This window comes from Vollenhovia emeryi, unplaced genomic scaffold (genome assembly GCF_000949405.1).
Source record: "Vollenhovia emeryi isolate VEMERY1.0 unplaced genomic scaffold, V.emery_V1.0 DF939175.1, whole genome shotgun sequence".
Classification (NCBI taxonomy): domain Eukaryota; kingdom Metazoa; phylum Arthropoda; class Insecta; order Hymenoptera; family Formicidae; genus Vollenhovia; species Vollenhovia emeryi.
The window spans coordinates 992,259-1,017,583 of record NW_011967191.1 but is presented as its reverse complement, the minus strand read 5'-3'; the positions used below and the strand labels follow the sequence as shown (position 1 = coordinate 1,017,583).

The 25,325-nt window shown below is 33.8% G+C and overlaps 2 protein-coding genes across 4 annotated transcripts; both read left to right on the top strand.

Moving 5' to 3' along the window:
- The first annotated feature begins 6,500 nt into the window (after nt 1-6,500).
- LOC105563472 (esterase E4) lies at nt 6,501-14,006 on the top strand. Of its 3 annotated transcripts, none has more exons than XM_012015086.1 (9): nt 6,501-6,545; nt 8,767-8,908; nt 9,805-10,093; nt 11,448-11,633; nt 12,126-12,334; nt 12,433-12,604; nt 13,028-13,345; nt 13,625-13,760; nt 13,839-14,006. In XM_012015086.1, the coding sequence occupies exons 2-9, from the start codon at nt 8,777-8,779 to the stop codon at nt 13,990-13,992; spliced, it is 1,596 nt and encodes a 531-aa protein (XP_011870476.1). In that variant the 5' UTR covers nt 6,501-6,545; nt 8,767-8,776; the 3' UTR covers nt 13,993-14,006. The 3 variants fall into 3 exon arrangements, with proteins under 3 accessions (XP_011870476.1, XP_011870478.1, XP_011870477.1); XM_012015088.1 differs by lacking the exon at nt 6,501-6,545 and adding an exon at nt 7,304-7,401; XM_012015087.1 differs by lacking the exon at nt 6,501-6,545 and adding an exon at nt 8,473-8,698.
- Nucleotides 14,007-15,276: 1,270 nt separating this feature from the next.
- LOC105563523 lies at nt 15,277-25,315 on the top strand. The gene is made up of 17 exons (XM_012015159.1): nt 15,277-15,526; nt 15,595-15,736; nt 16,213-16,501; nt 17,199-17,384; nt 17,883-18,097; nt 18,196-18,367; nt 18,803-19,120; nt 19,403-19,538; nt 19,614-19,764; nt 20,890-21,087; nt 22,372-22,654; nt 22,785-22,970; nt 23,498-23,709; nt 23,807-23,978; nt 24,125-24,436; nt 24,715-24,859; nt 24,950-25,315. The coding sequence occupies exons 2-17, from the start codon at nt 15,605-15,607 to the stop codon at nt 25,110-25,112; spliced, it is 3,270 nt and encodes a 1,089-aa protein (XP_011870549.1). The 5' UTR covers nt 15,277-15,526; nt 15,595-15,604; the 3' UTR covers nt 25,113-25,315.
- Nucleotides 25,316-25,325: the final 10 nt, after the last annotated feature.

Below are 25,325 nucleotides of genomic sequence, written 5' to 3'. Positions count from 1 at the left end.
TGGCGCGGTCGCACGCAAGAGAGTCCGTACGATGCGAGTCTTTTCTCGAGTATTACGCTGTAATTCGCCGCAAATGGCGCAAAGCGAAATAGCGTTTCGCGTACAAATGCATCGCGATACAACGCGAGTGAATAATGCGGCGCGCAACTTGCCCCGACAACAACGGAATATTAGAGTACGCGGATCGCCGTAATTCCGCCGGGCATGTCCGAACTCCGCAGCTAAATGTCCTCAATAGTAACGGCCACATCGCCTTCGAGGGAAATCAATTTTCCCTCGAATATGTCCTAATTACGTGACCATGTCCTACGAGCAATTTGCATCGGTAAAGCCTACCGGCTATTTTGGAAATTATTTCCCTTTCGCACCCGCGTTTACATTTGCGATCGCGTCACGGCTCTGCTCTTTGTCTTCCTCCCCTTACCCCCCTCTCTTTCTCTCTGTCCCGACATTCTGGAAACCACTAAAAATATTGCCGCAATTGCTCCACAATGCAACGTACCCAATTCGCGGAGAACGATTAATGGCGGTTTAACTAAAAAAAAATTTAGATAATTATAGCTGGCGATAAATTAAAATGTCAAACATAGCATCTTCTAGGTACTCTTTGAAATAGTAATGTGTTGTCTGCGTGGAACACATTACCTGGATATAATTTATGTCTCATTTCCTGCTAATTGATCATTAGTGGCAATGGTAGTCACGCACGTTAAGTACTTCCGTTTGTTCCCTTATTAGATTACAACATTAGAAACACGATCCGGTTTTAGTGACAACGTTCCTCATTTCTACAGTAGGAGTTATCGATAACGTGAATGAAATTTTATATGTGTAACAATCGTCTGCTTTTTTTTCGCTTTTCGCTGAATTGCGGATTAATATTCCCAAATTAAACTAAACCAACAATTGAACAGTGCGAGATAAAAAATAGATTGATAGGATATTCTGGAACTACAACGGTAAATCTGTGATATTATTATTTTATTAGTATCACATGCATTTTTATCTCCGCATACTATAATAGTTATACAATTGTTCAACCTGAAACACTTTTCAAAGTCTTATCGGTGGCAGGTTTTACGCATGGCGAATAATTTGGTCGGGCGAGTCTTCAACGACCATTGCAAGAGAAACGTGCGAAACATTAATAATTCGGATCTGGTTAAAAAGCTCCGTTACATGCGACATGTTTATCCGGAAAGAGGAGAAAGAAGGGAAAGAAAGGGAAATTACGCGCACGGCGATTATTTGCGGGCTTGTGCGGCCGCTCATTATTTTGTGATGAGGGTCGATCGATCGCGAGAGTCGGAAGACTCGCCTACAAACCCGCCGGATATTCGCCGAGCGTAAGGTATCGATGTCTGCCCTTAATTCGTCCATCACCCCTTTCTTGCATCTTCCCTTCCGACAGGCGCCATCATTACATCACATTTATCTTCCCCCCAACTAGATGCTCCACCCAGGCTTAAAAAAAAATATATATATATATATCGTCTAGTTTATCCGTATATACAGATAGGTATATACAGATGAACGCGCGCACCCAGCACATACGCGGTGGCCTTTAACGCGGAGCTCTCTGTGGCGCGACACGGTGAGATTTATTCGCAAAATTAGAATGGCAAAGCGCTCGTTAAAAAAGGAATGCTCGACGTTTAATTCCTGAATAAAAGCGGAACGCGAGGGTTGTCCGGCGCACCGCATCCTGCGACCTCCGATCGGACAAGCATGGAAAAAAAAGGGGGGGAAAATAAAGGGAACGACAAAAGAAACGAGAGAGTACGATACACGACGGCGGTCCAAGAGCACGTTTCACGATAATAAGGAGATAACGAAACGCCATTAGCGGCCGTTGTTTCCTGAAATGCGATCTCGTTGGAAGATAACATTTTCGCTAGGGACTGCGCCCGCCTGCCTACGCGCGGGCACATGCTATTTTGCGCCTCGAAATCAGCATACCTAGTCCTACCTTTGACCCATTAACCATTCCGGACGGTGCGGTCATTTTAATTAACGAGATTAACAATTAACGGAAGGGAGGACATATTAACGGGAAATATGAGGATATCGCTCTCTTTCCAGGAGAATACGGATTAATTCCGTTGGATTAGTAAATGAAATGACATTACGTATTCAATTTCATAAATATTTCGTAGAGACTTTTAACATTTTTCAAAAATCTTTAAATTTATTATTTTTAAAGAATCTCGGTCTCTCTTGGCAAAAGTATCCCTCAGAACTATTATATAATTTGGTAAATAGATCTATATTTCATTCGATATACTGTTTTCAGATTTTCTTTTCTAATTTCTCTTGGGGCTGGCACAATTGTAAAAATCACTATATTGATCACAATTTCAGCTTAACGCAATAATATGTAAAAAGGGACTTAATATATAAAAGGAATCACGATATTAAAGAATAATGAAGAATATTCAGCAAACATAATATAAGCCGTTTTACAGTTTCAATCTATACCAAGCAAATGTAATGATGGTAAGATTAAGATAATTACTAATCCTCTGCGATGCAATTTATCATACAAATAATATGGATTCTGGTAAAAACTTGCACACAGTAAATATACACAAATCGAGATACGGAGTTTGTCTAAATGTATTTTCGTGTTTCTTTAGAGAAATTAGTTTTGAACGCATTTACGACTCTCTGCTTCCCTCAGTGACAACTTATCAGAACGGAGGCTGGAAGGTGATGAATGCTAGTAGATTCCCTACAGCCCCAGACTAATATTACGAGCTCCCTAAGGACACGGAGATGACAAACCAAACGCAATTAAGTGCGTGTCCGTCGTAAAATCCTTCCTGTTCATCAATCCCGTCGTAACATGATCTTTTGTAAAGCGGCTATTATTGAATCACAAAAGATTTCTTTTGTATCGAATATTAAACCATATCACTCTTTAAACGTCGCTGATAGAAATATTTGAAAATTTCAAATATAGGTAGTTTTGCATTTTGATTTCGTTTGTAGATTATGCAGAGAAGAATTAGCTATATAAATATTCATCATGACAATATCCTTATCGCTTAGAGTATATAATATTCACCAACGTCTTGAACAATTCAAGTGACATATACTTCCTGTATATTTTCAAACTTATTAATGTTACAAAAATAGAAACGTAGAAAATGGAAAGAATTTTGTAATAAGTACTGAAAGGTAGTTGTGTATAGATGGAAAAATGTGATAAAAATGTTAAGGGATTGCTTCTTATTTTGATAACTTATTGAACTATATTTCGCTTAATATTGTTTCATTTATATATATTCCGTCTTATATTTTTACTCGAAATTCTTCTTCTTCTTGTTCCTCCTCATCCTACCTTGTTCAATAAATCTCGCTCCATGGATTCAGTTAAGTTCACGTAGCTAAACTCCTCTCTAGTCTCGTTGCAGCAGCAGCTGGCGATGCACTTCGCAAGTTTTGACGGAAACAAGTTTCTACGAAACGTCAAAGGCAGAAAAGTTTGGTACCGAAATATTTTTTTTCCCCCAAAAAGGAGCGGGCCCGGTTCGGGTCATGCAATCAGGCGAGCGTTTGTGCACAGTCGAGAAAGAATGATTGTGCATATTGTGTACGAAATGATTGGTCCGGCGAGAGAAAAAAAAAAGAGTTTGTCTGGGAGTAACCGATTCGCTCGTTCGCGAGAGATTTGCACGATGCGCGTAAAACGCACAACGATCCGAGAGAGATGATGTAAGTAGCGGATCGATATCATACCTCGGATATCTTGGCTATCAAGTACTTTGAACTGAATCGAGCAGCATCGCGAAACTTTGTTAATATCGTCATAGTGCTCGCGCGAAAGTTCCGGTAGCTGTTTCGCCGATACTGATACATCGCGCGATGACGCCGACGACGGCGCGGTGTTACCCATGAAGGATCGATAACGCTCTCGAGCGATCTCACGCGCGAGCGTATCAATTCGCCGCATCCGTTCGAGGACAGCGAGTGCTTAGCTGCAGATTCGACGCTAATAGATCATGAATCAGGGGAAGAGGAGTAGTTAATTAGTGTTTGCGTAGTTGTCGATGTCTGGGAGAGACGGTGCGCGACGTATTCGTAAAGCACCGTCCGGTTAGCTCGGGGAAAAAATTCTCGCCGAGATTTTTATTTCATAGAAATGCGTGTCACGGCATTAGAAGAAGCTTCCAAAGTACCTTGCAAAAATGGATAGTTAATCGCTATCCGACCTACTTTTATGCGTGTAACGTCCAGGCCAAATTTACATTTGATCTTGGGTGGTTATCGAATCTTCGCTTTTTTATTGAGAATTTAAATCGGATATAGAACCGCACCCGTTTCGGCGAATAACGTTGAGAGTACATTTTAACGCGGAGCTAATCGATATTCGCTTCGTTGCTCCCGGATTTTCACAACGTTCACTTATACCCATAGAAACCGTCGCAAAGTTTATACGGTTGCGCTCGACACTATCCGTCGCAAAAATTCTGAAATCAAAAATCTGTACACGTTCTGCACATTATAAATTGAGCCCTCGATATATAACGTGGATCATACAAAAGCAAAATCGGATTATTATGCTTCTTGAATACATTCGTAAAAACAACAATAAGATGTTTTAATACCGAAGGGGAGTGGTTGTATCTTTTCAGTATGGTCAAGTTTCAATGCGTTTGTCAAACACATTAGTGTATGTAAATATGCGCTTTCCAACGATCACGTTGCACCTTGCGGGTTTTTTTTCTTTTTCTTTTCTTTCATTCTAACACACGCCGCAAGTTTTAACGCGGGAGGGATATATCATTCGCAGCTGATTTATTTACTTTTCGTTTACTTTTATTTACTTTGCGCAAAATACTAAAGGTTCTCTTCGCGAATATCAGCGTAGAATGACCTATTTTCTCGTCAGTGTTAGTCTTTTCGCGACGACGAGGCCAGAGCTATATAGCGCGACCAAGTGTCACTCTAAAAGCACTATCCTTCTCCGTGTGTACAACTGAAATGCAATTCTAGAAAGTATTGTAAATTATTCAAGAAACTGCTGCGATAATTTCATTATACGTCCCCGCGATGTGATTCATTCTCTGCGAATCTAATCTTCGACAAGTAATTATAATGATTTTTTGTACACAGTAGTTGTTTACAAGTCACTTACTGCAGTCTTTCGTAAAAATAATGTTGAGTATCGCAATAGTAAAATCATACTTGGGTATAAAAAGAGTTTCTACATGGAGGTCCGAGCATTCCTTGCAATTAGATTTTTGTTTTTGATAGCCTAAAAACTTTTTAGCTCAGCGTAACCGTAACGCGATCCATTAAGCACTAAAGTAGAGAAGCGGGCTATATCTGAGATGTTCCATTTTACCAGACCATTTCTTCTCTTCTAGCACGTAAAGAAGGAAAGAGATTGAATGAAGGATTACGAATTCGTATTCGTATTCAATTTTACTCTTTTACTTTGAAAATAGAGTCAATATTAAAGATAAGCTTAAAAAATATAATAAATATGTAATCAATAAGTTTATTGATATATTCAATTTTTTTTAATATGTACAAATTGAAAGAGATTTATGTTTGCAAAAAATAAAAAAGTCCCACGGTAAAACTCTTACAGACACAATGATAAAAAAATCGTACATAATAGATAAAATTGAATGTTACGCGATAAATTGCATATTTATGCCTGATACATTTATTAAGGTAGTTAGGTAAAAAATGATAAAGTTACAGATTTTCTTTAAACTTGCAGCAAAACTAATTTAGATACTAATACGTATGTGTGTAAAAGTTGGGTTTGATTTATCGTATAATTTCCGAGATATATCACTTAAAATTAACTGTTTTTAACATTTCGTTTATCACCATTGGTTGCTGAGGTAGAAAACCCAACACTTGGACATGTATTTGTCAGTAGCGAAAAATCTATAATAAGGATTGAAGCAAAAAATCGAGCGAAAGTAGTTGAACTTTTAAAGAAATGCATATTTAAATTTCAACGGCGCTGACCGTACGGTATCAAAGTATGATAAATCCAAAGAAAAATTTGGCTAGGTTAACTTTTTCGTGCACGGTAATGCTTTGCGGATGTGGCAACGTAGGTTATGCCATTCTCTTTGTTGTTTTTTTTTTTTGGTTAAGTGTTCTTTGCGTTTTCGCTTCTGGTCTAACACTTTCTTTTTTATAAACGCCCTTTATATCGTAACTAATTTTCCATTATGATAATTAAAATATCCTTTCACAATTTATCGCATTCACGATAAAATAACTGCAATGATGCCACGATCAACGCTTTGCTAACACTACTTATATACCTTATATATAAAAGGCTTTATTTTTCGGAAACCATGAGTCGATACGCGAAACACCATGAGAAAAGTACTTAATCATTAGATACGCCTAATGACCAAGATATTAGTGTTGAAAACATAATTTTCGTAGGAAATTTCCATAGAGGCAATAAAATCTTATCTTACGATTTGTCACATACATATAAAAGGAAACTCTCGGACTGCAGCGGCAGTTCGTCAGTGGTTTCTCGATAGTCCACTTACTTGATTTGTGTACGTCAGTATACATATAATTAATTATAAGTACTAATATTGTTTTCAAATTAAAGAAATAACCCAGCAAACACAAAGTAACAGTTACATAACTGTAAGTTAACATTTCCTACTCAACAACATAACTGTTACATAACACACGTGTTATATAACAGTTATATAACACACGTGTTATATAACAGTTATATAACACGTGTGTTATGTAACAGTTATGTTGTTGAGTAGGAAATGTTAACTTACAGTTATGTAACTGTTACTTTGTGTTTGCTGGGAAGTTCTTTTTAAAAAAAAAATTATGGTGAATCTTACAAACATATTTTGTTTGAAGATTGTATCGTTTGTGTATCGACAACGTGGCCCACATAACCCGTCAAATATCTTCGTTTAATTCAGAGAACATGACTTGATTATTATATACCGTCTTTATCAGTGTCAATCAAAAATGAAAACACTCACGAAACAACAAGATAACGGAAACATTTGATTAAATCGAATGAAATCGCGCATCGTAAACACGTTTATTGACTAGAAAAATCTGATAATATAAGAAATAAAATACGGTTGTGATTATCTGAAAATTTCAAAGATTTATTAGAGCCTTATGAATTTATTAATTGTATAAATTACGTTGGATAAGGAAAAAGGTTCTTCATTTCATTAGATATATGGGGGAGGGTGAGAAGGCAATAAGGGGACTTTATATTTGTTCTGAGTTGTAAGACTGACAAATGTGTCGGCGCGCAGTTCTATTTCGGATTCACTCACGATATGTGACTTTCGTGAAATATCGTTAGATTGTTTATTGCGATGAATATTACCACGTGCCTCGGTAGTCGAATTGGACAGACGCCCGCTAGTGAGTAGGGAGGTCCAGGTTCAAACCCTGACTGAGATATTATTTTTCGCAATAAACTGTCTTGGTTCTTACTCCTTTATTAATTCATATCTGTGATTTCACATTAGAGCCCTATCAATTTTTAATTGTTCAAAGACTTATGTTTCACATAAATGATATTAATATTAGTTGAAATCGAGGGATAAACCACTGAGGGCATTGTGGTGTACTACACAGTAAAAAAATTTGTGTTTTCTTTAAAAACAAATGCCGGTTAAAATTTTTGTTAAATATTTAACACATTCATGTGTTAATTTAACATATTGCTCTTGTGTTAATTAACCTCAAATGTAAAATTATTAAAATAACTGAAAAAAAAATGTTAAAACCACACAAAGTGTACTTATTTTTTAATCTTACACAATACATATGTTCTATATCATTACTAACAAGATTTATATGTTCCAATTTACAGAATAAAATATTGATTTTATTCTATAAAACATAAGTGAGAGTGATTTCTTACCGTCATTTGAGTTATTACATCTGTAAAATGTAAAAATTACATTTTTTAAATTCATTTTGTCATTACAAATATGTTAATTTTACACAAAATTTATTTTAAATTATTTTGAGATTTGCATTTATTTTGTGTTAAAATATTAACAGAGTATTAGTGTGATCATTTAACATATCCATATTATGTTAAATTAACACAAAAATTTGTGTGGACCGTTTTTTTGGGACGTGTAATATCTGTTAAATTTAACATAAATTTTTCAACTGTGTGAGCATTACTAGGCTTTTTTGGACATTAGTTTAAGCATTAAGCCTTACTCGGGCATTATAAAGATCAAATAAGGTAAAATTAGATAAAATAAGATTAGACAAGATAAGAAGATAAAGTAATGCCCACTGAGCATTAGTAGGCATTGGTGTACATGATTTTGGTCAGCGGTTTACCCCTCGGTTGAAATATTATCATAAGTAATACAAGAATATATAACTATAATATAAAAATAGAAACTATATTTTAAATCGACGTGTCAATGCGTATTTTAAAAACAAACATATTTATACCCACACAGCAGAATCAAAACGATATCTGAGAGATATCTATAAATATCATATTGCGTAACGACTATTCAGTTTAAATATTCAAGTCTCGGATATCCACTCAGAATTGAACCGATTCTGCCGTTATTGAGATTCGGTAATCCAAAGATCTCTGAACTCATCGGCTCGCGTAAAGATACACGATCAGTCTTGCTGTGCGTACACTTGGCGCGAGACACTGTTACTTTTGATACTTTGCTGTGTGAGTAAATATTGTTATAACGGCAAAAGCAGATTTTTTAACGTTGTTCTAACTTGTTATTTTTTCAGTATATCCATCATGAATAAAATTGAAATACGTGTGAATGAAGGAAGATTGATTGGTATCGTTGTAAATAATTGTAATGTCCGTTACATTGCTTTTCGTGGAATACCATTTGCTAAACCTCCGATTGGTGACCTCAGATTTAAGGTAAATACAGAGTCTTGTTATAAGCACGCTATAGTGGATTTTTCAACAACAATAAAAAGATAAACTTTAGCTGATCTTTCTTAGAATTAGAATTAGTGAAAATACATCTCAATTTTCTCTTAATGTTTACTTATCAATTGCGATAACCTACAAGTTTTGTAATATACAGGGTGTACTAAAACCACCGGAGGTCCTCTTAATGACAGATTCCTTAGAACATTTCCAGACGAAAATCCTAATACAAAAGTGTCGAGGCTATAATAGTTTTTAAATTAGAAGCGATTTTTTTCCACAAATGATAGGACTGAAATTTCGCGCGCTCAGGCACGGCGAAATGACAAGTGATATTGTAAATTTATACAATAAACATAACATCATAAAAAGAGCGATATTCATAGGAGCACTTATATCACTTGTCATTTCGCCGTACCTGAGCGCGCGAAATTTCAGCCCTATCATTTGTGGAAAATAATCGCTTCTAATTTAAAAACTATTATAGCCTCGACACTTTTGTATTAGGATTTTCGTCTGGAAATGTTCTAAGGAATCTGTCATCTCCGGTGGTTTTAGTACACCCTGTATTTCTTTTACTAGAGCTATATCTTTTGTTAAAAGTAAATATAACAATTGCTATGTACAGTCTTATTCATTAATGCCTGGATCACAGTTTTACTAGAATTCACATTTTTATCATCTTTATTCCCATCTATACATCGATTAGTTTCAGGCTATATGTAGTTCGCACAGCTTCTATAGAAGTCTGCGGTGGTGTGTATGAATGTATGTACATACGAACAGCCTGAAACTCAGTGATTTATATAGACGAGAAAAATGATGATAAAATGCAGGTCCAGGCATTAATGAATAAGACTAACATATAAGTTTTTTATATTTAGGATCCGGTACCAGCAGAACCATGGTCCGGTGATAGAGACGCTTCGAAGTACGGAAACAATGCCGTTCAAATAAATCTTTTCACACGCAAAGTTGAGGGCGATGAAGATTGTCTCTATTTAAATGTGTACACCACTAAAATCGAACCTTCGAAAAAACGTACAGTTATGGTATGGGTACATGGCGGTGGCTTTTATGCGGGTTCCGGCGATGCATCTCTCTATGGTCCCGAGTATATCGTACAAAAGGACGTAGTATTGGTTACTCTGAATTATAGATTAGGCCCTCTAGGTATGTTATCCATTATTTCGAGATGTATTTCTTGTATGTTACGGTTTTTTTTTTGTTCAAGTTTCTTCAGCGGATGTAAATATGCACTGAGACTTATATCTTTTATTATTAAGAATATTCTTAAAGTCGCCAGCAGTAATTATAAATTAATAACATCGGTGAGTTTTTGTCGACCGTGTCTGTCAATTAAAATTCTTATTGCGAAAAATATTACCCCAGCCAGGATTCGAACCTAGGACCTCCCCTTTAAAAATCGCGTATCGACAAGTTATTGTGCGGTCGACAATCCGTATCGACGCACAGTTTCTGAAAAGTCGAAATAGACGAGTAAACAACATCTTAAAAAGTTATACATACACGTTATTGCGAATAGTATTATCACAGCTCCGGTGGTCGAGCTGGCTAAGACGCCCGTCACGGATTGTAGGAAGGTCCCAGGTTCGAATCCTGGCTGGGGTAATATTTTTCGCAATAAGAATTTTAATTGCCAGACACGGTCGACAAAACTCACCGATGTTATTATATCTTTTATATTTCAAACCATATATCGTAGCTCACTAACATGTTATGTTAGATATTAGCAGCCTACACTAAGAATTAAATGTTAATACAGAAAATGAAAATAGTTAGAATAAATATTATACTCTATTACATGTTATTAAGAATATTAAGTGAGAGTAAAATATTTTAGATCAATAAAGAAATCAATAGTTTACATAGCTACTACATAGCTCAGCTCGTTATAAGCAGAGACTTCTATATACTACTAGACTGCTAGACGTTCGAGTTGAGCCATGTCAGTGTCACACCGATGCACACATACTACTTCATTTACCTAACAAAACATGGCGGAACTCTTGTCTCACTTTTTAAAATACGAGCAAAAGGAGGATTTTATTTTAAACATTCTTCTCTTGTTGGCCTTTAGGCCGTTGACCGTACAGTTTAAAACGAGGGGGAAACCGCTGACCAAAATCTTGTACATTGACCCATTAATGCCCAGTGGGCATTACTTTATCTTATTATCTTCTTTTATTTTATTTATCTTCTTTTATCTTATTTTATCTTATTGTATCTTATTTTATCTTTATAATGCCCCAGCAAAACGTAATGTCCAAAAAATGTCCTAGTAATGCCCAGTAATGCCGCAAATCTGTACACCACAATGCCCTCAGCGGTTTCCCCCTCGGTTTAAAACAATCTTACAGCAAATATTTATAAAATCAAAATAAATACCTTCTGTAATAAAAGTGAAGGTTATTTATAAAGGATAGAGAATTGCATTTCACTCTAAACCAGTACATGTACTTTTATCTTAAATATATTAAAGTTATGAAAAAAAAAATTGTTTTAGGCTTTTTGAACCTCCACGATAAAGTGGCAACAGGTAATCAAGGTCTGAAGGATGTGGTCATGGCGTTAAAATGGGTTCAAAAAAATATATCAGAATTTGGTGGAGATCCAGGAAATGTCACTATCTTTGGCGAAAGTGCTGGTGCAGGCATAACACATTGTCTAACTCTATCTCCACTGGCTAAAGGTACAACCTACAAATTTATCGATACAGAATCTTCAAATGTCATACTATTTAATCATAGATTTATTGATTAACTTGATTTTTTCTTGAATGAGAACATTTAAGCACTGACGCATTAAAAAATAAAAAATAATAAATAGCCGAATAAAAGACAAATTATTTTATTTAACAACAATTAAAACAAAATTATTCTATTAACTGTCTATTTTTTCCATAAAAAACATTTTAAGAGGATTTTATTCAGTTTTACATACTTTTACTTCAATTACAATTCTATATTAGTATTAAAGTAGAAAATTTGTAAAAACAAGATTAATAAATTGCCCTAGTAATATTATTAAAAAATAAATAACACCAAATTAGTCAAAGAATTGATGTAATAATTTAAGAAACCGACAAAATTTTTTATTCGCATACTGTACAATTGAAAAAGAGGAAAGAGATATTACAATAATAAATCTATTAAACTAATTTGATTACGACTGTGTCTTGCAGGTTTATTCCATAAAGTGATTTCACAAAGCGGCGTTGTGGGAAATCCTTGGGCCGTTTCTGAATGGACAAAAGCAACGGACACGAGTTTCCGGCTTGCCAAAAAACTCGGAAAAGCAACCTCAGATCCAAAAGTCGCCTACGAGTTTCTAAAAACTGTTGATGCGAAGAAACTTATAGAAGCTTCGCATACACCTCTTAACACAGAAGAAGTATCTCAATATTTTATTAGCTTATATTTGAATACCAGTTCAACTGATTACATTTGGAAACGGTGTAAATAACACATTTTCTTTCATAACATCATCAGGAGAGATTGAGTTTTGCTCTATACTTCACACCCACTTTGGATTATGAGTCATCGAATCCATTTTTCCCTGAACATCCAAAGGAATACATATCTCGTGGGATTCAAATGCCCTTCCTTCTAGGATTTACACGTAACGAAGGGATATTCTTTTTAAACAGCATCTTTTACAGAGGTACTGTACAAATATTGACGCTTTCACTAAATACATCTTTAATTGTTTCACTTTTACTGCTTTCCCAAGTTTTTATGCAGTGTGATTTGCTAAGAAAATGCTCTTAACATTCACATTTAACATGTGTATTATCAACATTTAAAAAGTTGTTTTAATGTTTTAAATATTTCCATATAATATTAGAAAGTACATTTTACTTTATTGTAACTTTCAAGTTTACATAACATATACACAGGGTGTTACGGATAAGATGTCCATCCGCTCGAATACAAATAGAGCGGATTAAACTGAAAAGGAAATTTACATCCTGCATATAAAAATTGAAAATCTCTCTCTCTCTCTCTCTCTCTCTTCAGAATAATAAAAAATAATAATAATCTCTCTAAACTGAACAATACAAACATGCCTTTAAAATCCTTTCAGAAATAAGCAAAGAAGACCTGGAACAAGTAAATGCTGATTTTAAAAAAGCAATATTACCACCGGTCTTATCCAAGTTACCTGAAATGGGTATCACTGTTAAGGAATTAAAATCCTTATATTTTGGAACAAAAGACGTGTCAGAGGAAACTCTGATAAATTATGGACATTTCTTAGGAGATGAATTTTTTGTACGGGGTATAATGGATATAGTTCAACACCAAAGATCTGCTGGTTGTTACAAATCTACATATTTGTATCAGTACGATTATGAGAACGAAACTTCCCCTGGAAGAAAAGTGTTAAATATCGGACTTCCAGGTATATACTGTCGCTAATTAATTAGTATAGCCATATAAAATTTCATATATTAAAAAGTATAAACTTACTTTTACCATTCAATGCCTCTGAATCTTTACGTGCAAATATTACATAATTTTGTTCGGTTTGTAATAATTGTGTATAAAGCAATGATAAAAAGATCTTATTCGACAAAATAAATTAATATTTAGAATTTTTAACATTTACAAAAAAATATAAATTTCAAACGTAAACGTTTAATCTGCATTTTCAATTTACCAGTATAACAATATTTTGCAGGAGTGAGTCACGCAGAAGAATTATTTTACCTATTTTACCCAGAACTTGGAAAAATGTCGCCACCTGAACCTGATTCAGACAATCACAAAATGATGAATCATCTCGTACAAATGTGGACGGATTTTGCAAAAACAGGGTACAAGAATATCGTTTCTTATTTTATAAAAAAAACCTTACAAATATATATTAATAATCAATTCAAACCGATTTTTAGGAATCCAACGCCTACTACAAATTTATGGTTGCCATTAACTGGGTCACAAAACGACGACTACAATTATCTGAACATTGATATAAATCCAAAAATGAAAACCTTTTTAAAAGGAAAAGAACGCTGGAATTGGGAAACTTATAAAAAAAAGTTATAAATTCTCTCTCTATCTGTTAAAATCGTATCTATTAAAATTTATTTTCTCTTTCAGTACATTTTGTTCAATATATAAAAAATGAATATGTACACCAAATATGCTTTATCCAATTTTTTATAACGTTTCTTTTTCTTCATCTTAAAATGTATTGTATGCATATAAAAGAAGAATAAAATTATGATGAAGAATATTATTCATGTTTCAGTGACTAGTTGGTTCAGTAAAAAGTGTTTTACAAATTATACACTAAGACTGTTTTCTTGGTAAATATTTCCCTTTACATAGCACGCGCCAATCAACTTCCGTTTGACCTTGATGTTGACCTTGACCCCCAAGGAGGTCAAGGTCATTGCCCATTCCCGTCGCTCATTGTTTGTTAAAAAGTTATGAAGAAAATAAGTTTGTATCGGGTTTGCGTATTTCTGTAAAGCACAATATTCTTGTGTGCGTATGGACTTACAAATGATGGAAAATTATCTGCTCTACAGAACAGTTAACCCGGGTTAAATATACAGGGTGAGTTATAACATTTGTCCCAGAGCTCGTGAGAAGGTAGAACGGATCGAGATGAACAGAAAAGTCCTGAACCATTTGCAATTTTCGCAATAGTTAACGAGAAATAAATTATCGAAAATCGTCGTCTTTGCCCTGCCCACTGTCCAATTCGAGCGCGTAGCGAGATGTGACCGCACGGCGATCGATATTGCCAGGCGAGGGATAGGGACGCGAGACGCGGGAGCGGCGACGTAAACAACTCGCCGGCAACGGCGCGCTGTCCCCCCCCCTCCCCCCCTAGCCTGGCATTATCGATCGCCGGGCGGTCACATCTCGCTACGCGCTCGAATTGGGCGGTAGGCCGGCCTAAGACAACGATTTTTAATAATTAATTACTCGTTAACTATTACGAAAATTACAAAATGGTACAGGACTTTTCCGTTCATCTCGATCCGTTCTACCTTCTCAAAAATTTTGTCGGATATGGAAAGACTCACCCTGTATATCGTTCTGTCCTTTAGAAGACGCGGACAACTCCACTCACAGAACGCTGGATCTATATATATATGTATGTCTATGCTAATGACCAAGATATTAGTGTTGAAAACATAATTTTCGTAGGAAATTTCCGTAGAAGCGATAAAATCTTATCTTACGATTAGTCACATATAAAACGAAACTCTCGGATTGCAGCGGCAGTTCGTCAGTAGTTTCTCGATAGTCCACTTACTTGTGTACTTATTTTGGTCTGCGGTTTACCCCTAGGTTGAAATATTATCATAAGTAATACAAGAATATATAACTATAATATAAAAATAGAAACTATATGTTAAACCGATGTGTCAATGCGTATTTTAAAAACAAACATATTTACACCCACACAGTAGAATCAAAACGACATCTGAGAGATATCTATAAATATCATATTGCGTAACAACTATTTAGTTTAGATATTCAAGTCTCGGTAGTCAAGATACACGATCAGTCTTGCTGTGCGTACACTTGGCGCGAGACACTGTTACTTTTGATACTTTGCTGTGTGAGTAAATATTGTTATAACGGTAAAAGCAGATTTTTTAACGTTGTTCTAACTTATTATTCTTTCAGTATATCCATCATGAATAAAATTGAAATACGTGTGAATGAAGGAAGATTGATTGGTATCGTTGTAAATAATTGCAATGTCCGTTACATTGCTTTTCGTGGAATACCATATGCTAAACCTCCGATTGGTGACCTCAGATTTAAGGTAAGTACAGAGTCTTGTTATAAGCACGCTGTAGTGGATTTTTCAACAACAATAAAAGATGAACTTTAGCTGATCTATCTTAGAATTAGAATTAGTGAAAATACATCTCAATTTTCTCTTAATGTTTACTAATTAATTGCGATAACCTACAAGTTTTGTAATATATTTCTTTTACTAGAGCTATATCTTTTGTTAAAAGTAAATATAACAATTGTTATGTACAGTCTTATTCATTAATGCCTGGATCACAGTTTTACTAGGATTCACATTTTTATAATCTTTATTCCCATCTATACATCGATTAGTTTCAGGCTATATGTAGTTCGCACAGCTTCTATAGAAGTCTGCGGTAGTATGTATGTATGTACATACGAACAGCCTGAAACTCAGTGATTTGTATAGACGAGAAAAATGATGATAAAACGCAGGTCTAGGCATTAATGAACAAGACTAACATATAAGTTTTTTATATTTAGGATCCGGTACCAGCAGAACCATGGTCCGGTGATAGAGACGCTTCGAAATATGGAAACAATGCCGTTCAAATAAACGTTTTCACACGCAAAGTTGAGGGCGATGAAGATTGTCTCTATTTAAATGTGTACACCACTAAAATCGAACCTTCGAAAAAACGTACAGTTATGGTGTGGGTACATGGCGGTTGCTTTTATATGGGTTCCGGCGATGCATCTCTCTATGGTCCCGAGTATATCGTACAAAAGGACGTAGTATTGGTTACTCTGAATTATAGATTAGGCCCTCTAGGTATGTTATCCATTATTTCGAGATGTATTTCTTGTATGTTACGTTTTTTTTTGTTCAAGTCAAGTTTCTTCAGCGGATGTAAATATGCACTGAGACTTATATCTTTTATATTTCAAACCATATATCGTAGCTCACTAACATGTTATGTTAGATATTAGCCTACACTAAGAATTAAATGTTAATACAGAAAATGAAAATAGTTAGAATGAATATTATACTCTATTACATGTTATTAAGAATATTAAGTGAGAGTAAAATATTCTTTTAGATCAATAAAAAAATCAATAGTTTACATAGCTACTACATAGCTCAGCTCATTATAAGCAGAGACTTCTATATACTACTAGACTGCTAGACGTTCGAGTTAAGTCATGTCAGTGACACACCGATGCACACATACTACTTCATTTACCTAACAAAACATGGCGGAACTCTTGTCTCACTTTTTAAAATACGAGCAAAATGAGGATTTTATTTTAAACATTCTTCTTTTGTTGGCCTTTAGACCGTTGACCGTACAGTTTAAAACAATCTTACAGCAAATATTTATAAAACCATAATAAATACCTTCTGTAATAAAAGTGAAGGTTATTTATAAAGAATAGAGAATTTTGCATTTCACTCTAAACCAGTAGGTACATGTATTTTTATCTTAAATATATTAAAGTTTTACCAAAAAAAAATTAAATTGTTTTAGGCTTTTTGAACCTCCACGATAAAGTGGCAACAGGTAATCAAGGTCTGAAGGATGTGGTCATGGCGTTAAAATGGGTTCAAAAAAATATATCAGAATTTGGTGGAGATCCAGGAAATGTCACTATCTTTGGCGAAAGTGTTGGTGCAGTCATAACACATTGTCTAAGTCTATCCCCACTAGCTAAAGGTACAACCTACAAACTTATCGATACAGAATCTTCAAATGTCATACTATTTAATCATAGATTTATTGATTAACTTGATTTTTTCTTTAATGAGAACATTTAAGCACTGACGCATTAAAAAATAAAAAATAAAAAATAGCCGAATAAAAGACAAATTATTTTATTTAACAACAATTAAAACAAAATTATTCTATTAACTGTCTATTTTTTCCATAAAAAACATTTTAAGAGGATTTTATTCAGTTTTACATACTTTTAGTTTTACTTCAATTACAATTCTATATTAGTATTAAATTAGAAAATTTGTAAAAACGAGATTAATAAATTGCCCTAGTAATATTATTAAAAAATAAATAACACCAAATTAGTCAAAGAATTAATGTAATAATTTAGGAAACCGACAAAATTTTTTAATTGCATACTGTACAATTGAAGAAGAGGAAAGAGATTTTACAATAATAAATCTATTAAACTAATTTGATTAAGACTGTGTCTTGCAGGTTTATTCCATAAAGTGATTTCACAAAGCGGCGTTGTGGGCCGTCTAAATCCTAGGGTCTTTCCTGAATGGACAAAAGCAACGGACACGAGTTTCCGGCTTGCCAAAAAACTCGGAAAAGCAACCTCAGATCCAAAAGTCGCCTACGAGTTTCTAAAAACTGTTGATGCGAAGAAACTTATAGAAGCTTCGCATACACCTCTTAACACAGAAGAAGTATCTCAAGATTTTATTAGCTTATATTTGAATACGAGTTCAACTGATTACATTTGGAAACGGTGTGAATAACACATTTTCTTTCATAACATCATCAGGAGAGATTGAGTTTTGCTCTATACTTCACACCCACTTTGGATTATGAGTCATCGAATCCATTTTTCCCTGAACATCCAAAGGAATATATATCTCGTGGGATTCAAATGCCCTTCCTTCTAGGATTTACACGTAACGAAGGGATATTCTTTTTAAACAGCACTTCTTTCGGAGGTACTGTTCAAATATTGATGCTTTCACTAAATACATCTTTATTTGTTTCACTTTTACTTATTTCCCAAGTTTCTTTGCAGTGTGATTTGCTAAGAATGTGCTCTTAACATTCACATTTAACATGTGTATTATCAACATTTAAAAAGTTGTTTTAATGTTTTAAATATTTTCATATAATATTAGAAAGTACATTTTACTTTATTGTAACTTTCAAGTTTACATAACATATATACAGGATGTTACGGATAAGATGTCCATCCGCTCGAATACAAATAGAGCGGATTAAACTGAAAAGGAAAGTTACATCCTGTATATAATAATTGAAAATCTCTCTCTCTCTCTCTCTCTCTCTCTCTCTCTCTCTCTCTTCAGAATAATAAAAAAAATAATCTCTCTAAACTGATCAATACAAACATGCCTTTAAAATCCTTTCAGAAATAAGCAAGGAAGACCTGGAACAAGTAAATGCTGATTTTAAAAAAGCAATATTACCACCGGTCTTATCCAAGTTACCTGAAATGGGTATCACTGTTGAGGAATTAAGATCTTTATATTTTGGAACAAAAGACGTGTCAGAGGAAACTCTGATAAATTATGGATATTTCTTAGGAGATGAATTTTACGTACGGAGTATAATGGATATAGTTCAACACCAAAGATCTGCTGGTTGTTACAAATCTACATATTTGTATCATTACGATTATGAGAACGAAACTTCCCCTGCAAGAAAAGTGTTTAATATCGGACTTCCAGGTATATACTGTCGCTAATTAATTAGTATAGCCATATAAAATTTCATATATTAAAAAGTATAAACTTACTTTTACCACTCAGCGATGCCTCTGAATCTTTAGGTACAAATATTACATAATTCTGTTCGGTTTGTAATAATTGTGTATAAAGCAATGATAAAATGATCTTATTCGACAAAATAAATTAATATTTAGAATTTTTAACATTTACAAAAAAATATAAATTTCAAACGTAAACGTTTAATCTGCATTTTCAATTTACCAGTATAACAATATTTTGCAGGAGTGTCTCACACAGAAGAATTATTTTACCTATTTTACCCAGAACTTGGAAAAATGTCGCCACCTGAACCTGGTTCAGATAATCACAAAATGATGAATCATTTCGTACAAATGTGGACGGATTTTGCAAAAACAGGGTACAAGAATCTTGTTTCTTATTTTACAAAAACCTTACAAATATATATTAATAATCAATTCAAACCGATTTTTAGGAATCCAACGCCTACTACAAATTTATGGTTGCCATTAACTGGGTCACAAAACGACGACTACAATTATCTAAACATTGATATAAATCCAAAAATGAAAACCTTTTTAAAAGGAAAAGAACGCTGGAATTGGGAAACTTATAAAAAAAAGTTATAAATTCTCTCTTTAAAGCCGCTGGCGAACTCGATTAGTGTCGATAAGATAGGAGATCGCGTCAATTATCGATTATTTTTAGTTCTAAGTTCTACGTTAGATGTCGTTTTCGGCAGCAGAAATGAATATGTACACCAAATATGCTTTATCCAATTTTTTATAACGTTTCTTTTTCTTCATCTTAAAATGTATTGTATGCATATAAAAAAAGAATAAAATTATGATGAAGCATATTATTCATGTTTCAGTGACTAGTTGGTTCAGTAAAAAGTGTTTTACAAATTATACACTAACAATAAGACTGTTTTCTTTGTAAAATTGATATAATTTTTTATTAACAAAAATGTCGACATATTGTTAATAGTTTTTAAACTATAAATAATAGTTTCTGAAATATAAATTAAAGATGAAAAATATTTTCCGAATTAAACTTAAAAAATGTATTGTAATTAAATTATAAAATATTATTCATAATTCATTTCAAGTTTCAGGTTTTATTTTCATGTTTGCAGTCGAGATTAATTTGAAATTTATTGACAATTTCATCTATAGGTTTATATTTCTGGATTATTTAACATATGTCATTTTTTAAAAGTAGTATTTTAAATATTATCAGTTAAGATATATTTGTTTAATAAGCTAATTTTTTATCTGTTTATTTCCATTTTAAATATGCCATAGTAATATTAATAATAAAGACACTTCAAACCAAGGCATTAATATACGTTGAAAAAGATTTACAAGATTTACGAATCTATCCTCTCTCAAAGTTCAATGATACATACCAGTTTTTTGATGGTATGAAAAATTGACACGCAAATATTATTTTATCATTACTTTGCGATTTTCTTAAGTGAAAAATTCACCGTTTATCATATTGCTTATTACTATAGTAGAAGAGAGAATACATGTATTTACATGTTATTACACAAAATAATATTGCCCCGTCCGGGTTATCCGGTATACGATAATGATATCGTAGAAAGGACGAATCAGTGACCCTCTCCTTCAGTTAATCCCCACTCTCTCCTCGAAGAAAGCCAGTCGTGCCATTACACAATGCTCCGGCTTCAGTCGTACGAGTATATATATGGTTGCATAATCGTGTCTGGACGTACGACGTAGATCGGCAGGTTCGTTAACGTTGTTCTTTCGTTCCTTTATTCTTCTATCGTATCCATCATGGACAATAAGCGAGTGGACGTATACGTGCGCGAGGGAAAATTAATCGGTATCGTTGAGGAAGCTGTGCATGGCGGTCATTACGTCGCCTTCCGAGGAATACCGTACGCGAAGCCGCCGGTTGGCGAACTGAGATTCAAGGTGAATAACATTCCATCACTATAGACGCGTTCAGTCTAAACGTTTAACTCTAATCTTGGTTTAATTGACAATTCGCTTCTTCTCATCTATCTTTCTTTAGACTTTGAACCAGAAAGATATAAAGTGTTAGTTAAAGAAATTATAATTGAATGATACTGATTTTAGAAAGTGGCTAGTATTTATCTTGTCGGATCATTATTTCATATTTAATTAAATTGACAGATTACACGATTATTTATTGCGCTTTGGATTTTATGTACACTGGCGTGACATTCCGACAATGATTTATAGAAAAATATAAATATAAAATTAACTATAAAATCTAATCGAGATATCAGTGACATATGAATTAAAAAGAGCCTTGTAGAACAAAAAATTCTCAATATGCTCTCAAGCTTTATTATTTAATATTGTTAGATAATTTTTTATAGCTGCAAATAATTTTCATGTAGCTTGCAAATCATTTTGGTGTGTTATCAAGTTAGTAACTTGTGACAAATTAAAATTTTGATTTAAAATAATACGAATAGATTCTTTACACATTGATATTCAACAGCGACGATTTTTAACGTACTTCGAATGGTACAATAATTAATTTTTAGTATAAGTTAATGTATTTTTTGTATAAGATTCGTGGAACTGAAGCACATAAAAACAAGAACATGAACAGTGGAACTTAAGCGGTAAATCGATCAATCACAGTCGAGCGTTCTTTCCGAGCTAATCTACCGTTCTCGAGAATGCTCGCTTCTAACTAGTCGATTCATTTACTGCCTAAGGTTTTTCGTGCCTTCTACTGCTTAGGTTTTTCGATGTGTCACGATTTCAAGCACGCATACATAAGAAAATGTTGTGCACTTGAAAATTTTTATTACGTATTGTCTATAAGCCGCCATTGATTATAAAAACTTGGAAATAAAAAATTACTACAGCCGATAATATTATTCAACAATTTGTTCACACGATGAACTTTGTGCTTCCTTCATAACTTATTAGCTTGACAAAATAGATACACATAGCATAAAATGTCCAATGTACGAGTATTCGGAATAAGAAACTTCCTTGAGATGTGAAGAATCGATACGTGTCAATCATTTATACCTATTGAAACTTTGTCAGCTTTCTCTAAACACTTGTGCTCGTGGAGCACAATCGTAGGACATATTACAAAATTTAAAACAAGCTGTAATTGCACGCACGCATTTTGGTTACGAAAAAAATATACCAGATTAATTCTACAAACAAAGATAATATCTACAACTATACTTTGCCCTACAATTACAGGATCCACTGCCACCAGAAAGATGGTCTGGCGACAAAGATGCTTCAAAATATGGGAACATTGCTGTTCAAATTGATTTTCTAACCCGAGAAGTAGTAGGTGATGAAGATTGCCTCTACCTGAACGTATATACTATAGATATTGTAAAAAAACGCCCAGTTATGGTATGGATACATGGTGGTGGTTTTGACATGGGTTCCGGCGATGCCGCTATATATGGTCCTGATTATATTGTTCGAAAGGATGTAGTACTGGTTACGCTAAATTATAGACTAGGGGCTCTCGGTACGTTGCACGTTCGCTCGATAAATTATGCAACATATGCGTTTTGTAATCTTTCCAGTGCGAACTTTAGACTTTAAACTTCTTCGTTCAATCCAATTTGCAAATGAAAGACGACCATTAATTACTTCAGGTTTCTTGAATCTAAACGACAAAGTGGCAACGGGTAATCAAGGTCTAAAGGATGTGGTTATGGCATTACGATGGGTCCAGAGAAATATATCACAATTCGGTGGAGATACGGAAAACATCACCATCTTTGGCGAAAGTGCTGGTGGTGCTATCGTGCATTATCTAACTTTGTCTCCATTAGGCGAAGGTACAATTTACGCAATCATATAAAATCCGCAAATTTTATCCTATTTAATATTCAAAGATTCGTTGGTTATTTTAAACACGATTTTTTCCTTAACAAAAACTTGCAGACAATTTTCTTAGATAAAACATGACGAATTGTTTGCCCAAGTCTTTGTTCTTTTTACCCCCCCCCCCTCTCTCTCTCTCTCTCTCTCTCTCTCTCAACGGATTGATCTATTGCTGTAAACTCAATCTCAAGTAAAATGTATTTTAGAAGAACTTTTACTTATAACTTTTAAAATTTCAATTTCAATGTTAAATATTTCTATATAATTTTAAAGCCTACTTCAAATTTATAGGATTAACTAACAGATTTTCCTGAAATACGTTCTTAAAAATTAAATCAATTCTAAAGTGATAAAAAAAATAGTGACGGATACTTATCGGATATTAAAATATTGTCTGTATACAGCTAGACTGAAAGAACAGCAAGAAAGATTTTATAACAGTTAATTAACATATTAAACTAAATTCGACTGTACTTTACAGGTTTATTCCATAAAGCAATATCACAAAGCGGCGTCGCCACGAATCCGTGGGCCTTCAATGAATGGACGAACAAAGCGACGAATCAAAGTTTTAAACTTGCCGAGAAACTTGGAAAAACGACATCAAATCCGAAAGTCGCCTACGAGTTTCTTAAAACGATTGACGCGAAAGATCTCATAAAAACTACACACAAGTTTTTTGCTACACAAGAAGTATTTTAATATTTTATTAAATTATATTTCAAACAAGCGCGATTGATTATATGAACAAGTAGTACGGAATATTTTCATTAATAATACGTTTTTGCAGGAACGTCAAAGACATATTGTAATATTTACACCCAGTTTAGATTACGAATCCTCAAATCCATTCTTTCCGGAACACCCATGCACGTTAATACACCGCGGAGTTAAAGTGCCGTTCCTTTTAGGAAATACCAGTTGCGAAGGGTCTTTTTTCATAGGCAGTTCATTTGTAGGATGTAAGTGCGTTCACTAAATATATCTCTGGCCACTGTAGCATATGAATTTTCATACTACGTAACCTACTAAGAATAAGACACATTGATATTATTTGTATATATATGTTTAATTGTTAAAAGTAATAAAGTTTTCAAAATCGTTTCAGCCATAAGCAGTAAGGCTCTTAAACAAATTGATTCCGATTTTAAGAAGGCTATAACGCCCAGAGTTTTATCTGAATTGCCAAAGATACCAATCACGGTCGAAGAATTACGATTCTTATATTTTGGTAACAAAGCGATATCAGAAGAAACTCTAATGAATTACGCTGATTTTCTTGGCGATGCCATGTTCTATCGCGGTACTATGGAAGTGGTCAATATCCAAATGAGTTCTAGTACTTACACGCCAACGTATCTGTATAAAGTTTCATATGAAGGAAACCTCTCAAAGACATTATTGGGTATAACACTCCCAGGTAATATCACTATTTCATTCATATGTGTACATAAAACCACATAAAAGCCTTTAATCTTTTAAAGAATACGAGTATTTCATATTTTAATGTTAACAAACGACTCGGAATTTCTATACATATATCATTATAAGAAATCGACAGTGCCTCAAACATTTCAAAATAATTTATTTGAAAAGACTAAAGATTATATCTTGCAGTATTTATAAATATTATATTTTAAAAGTGGAAATTTAGTTTGCGTTTTTAAGATTGATCTATTATATGGCAATATTTTGTAGGAATGAGCCATGGCGAAGAATTGTTTTATTTATTTTATCCTTGTATGATGAAAGATTTCAATATGCCACCACTTGCACCTAATTCAAATGACTATAAAATGATGGATTGCTTAACGCAGATGTGGACAGATTTTGCTAAAACTGGGTACGATAAACTTAATATTTTTTCGAACGTCACAGATAATATAATTTATAATTGCATATTAATATTTAATTTTTAATTTTCAATTTATAGAGATCCAACGCCTGCTATTACGGATTTGACACCAATTAAATGGACTCCATTAAAGCACGGAGATGTATATGATTATTTAAATATTGATATTAAACCTCGGATGGAAAATGTTCGTAAAGGAGAACAGCGCTGCGATTGGAAGAATATGAAACACAAATTATGAGATTCTGTCTGTTAAAACATTATTTATATTAAAATTATGTTTCTTAGTCATTGAATTTGTGATAAATATTATATTTTTTAATTTTATGATTGACATCGTTTGTGGAAAAATATCTATTGTATTTAAAATTACATTATGTAAAATATTAACTATGAAAAAGAATGATGAAAATAAATACTGTTATATCTTGCATTGTTATAGAAGTTGCAATGT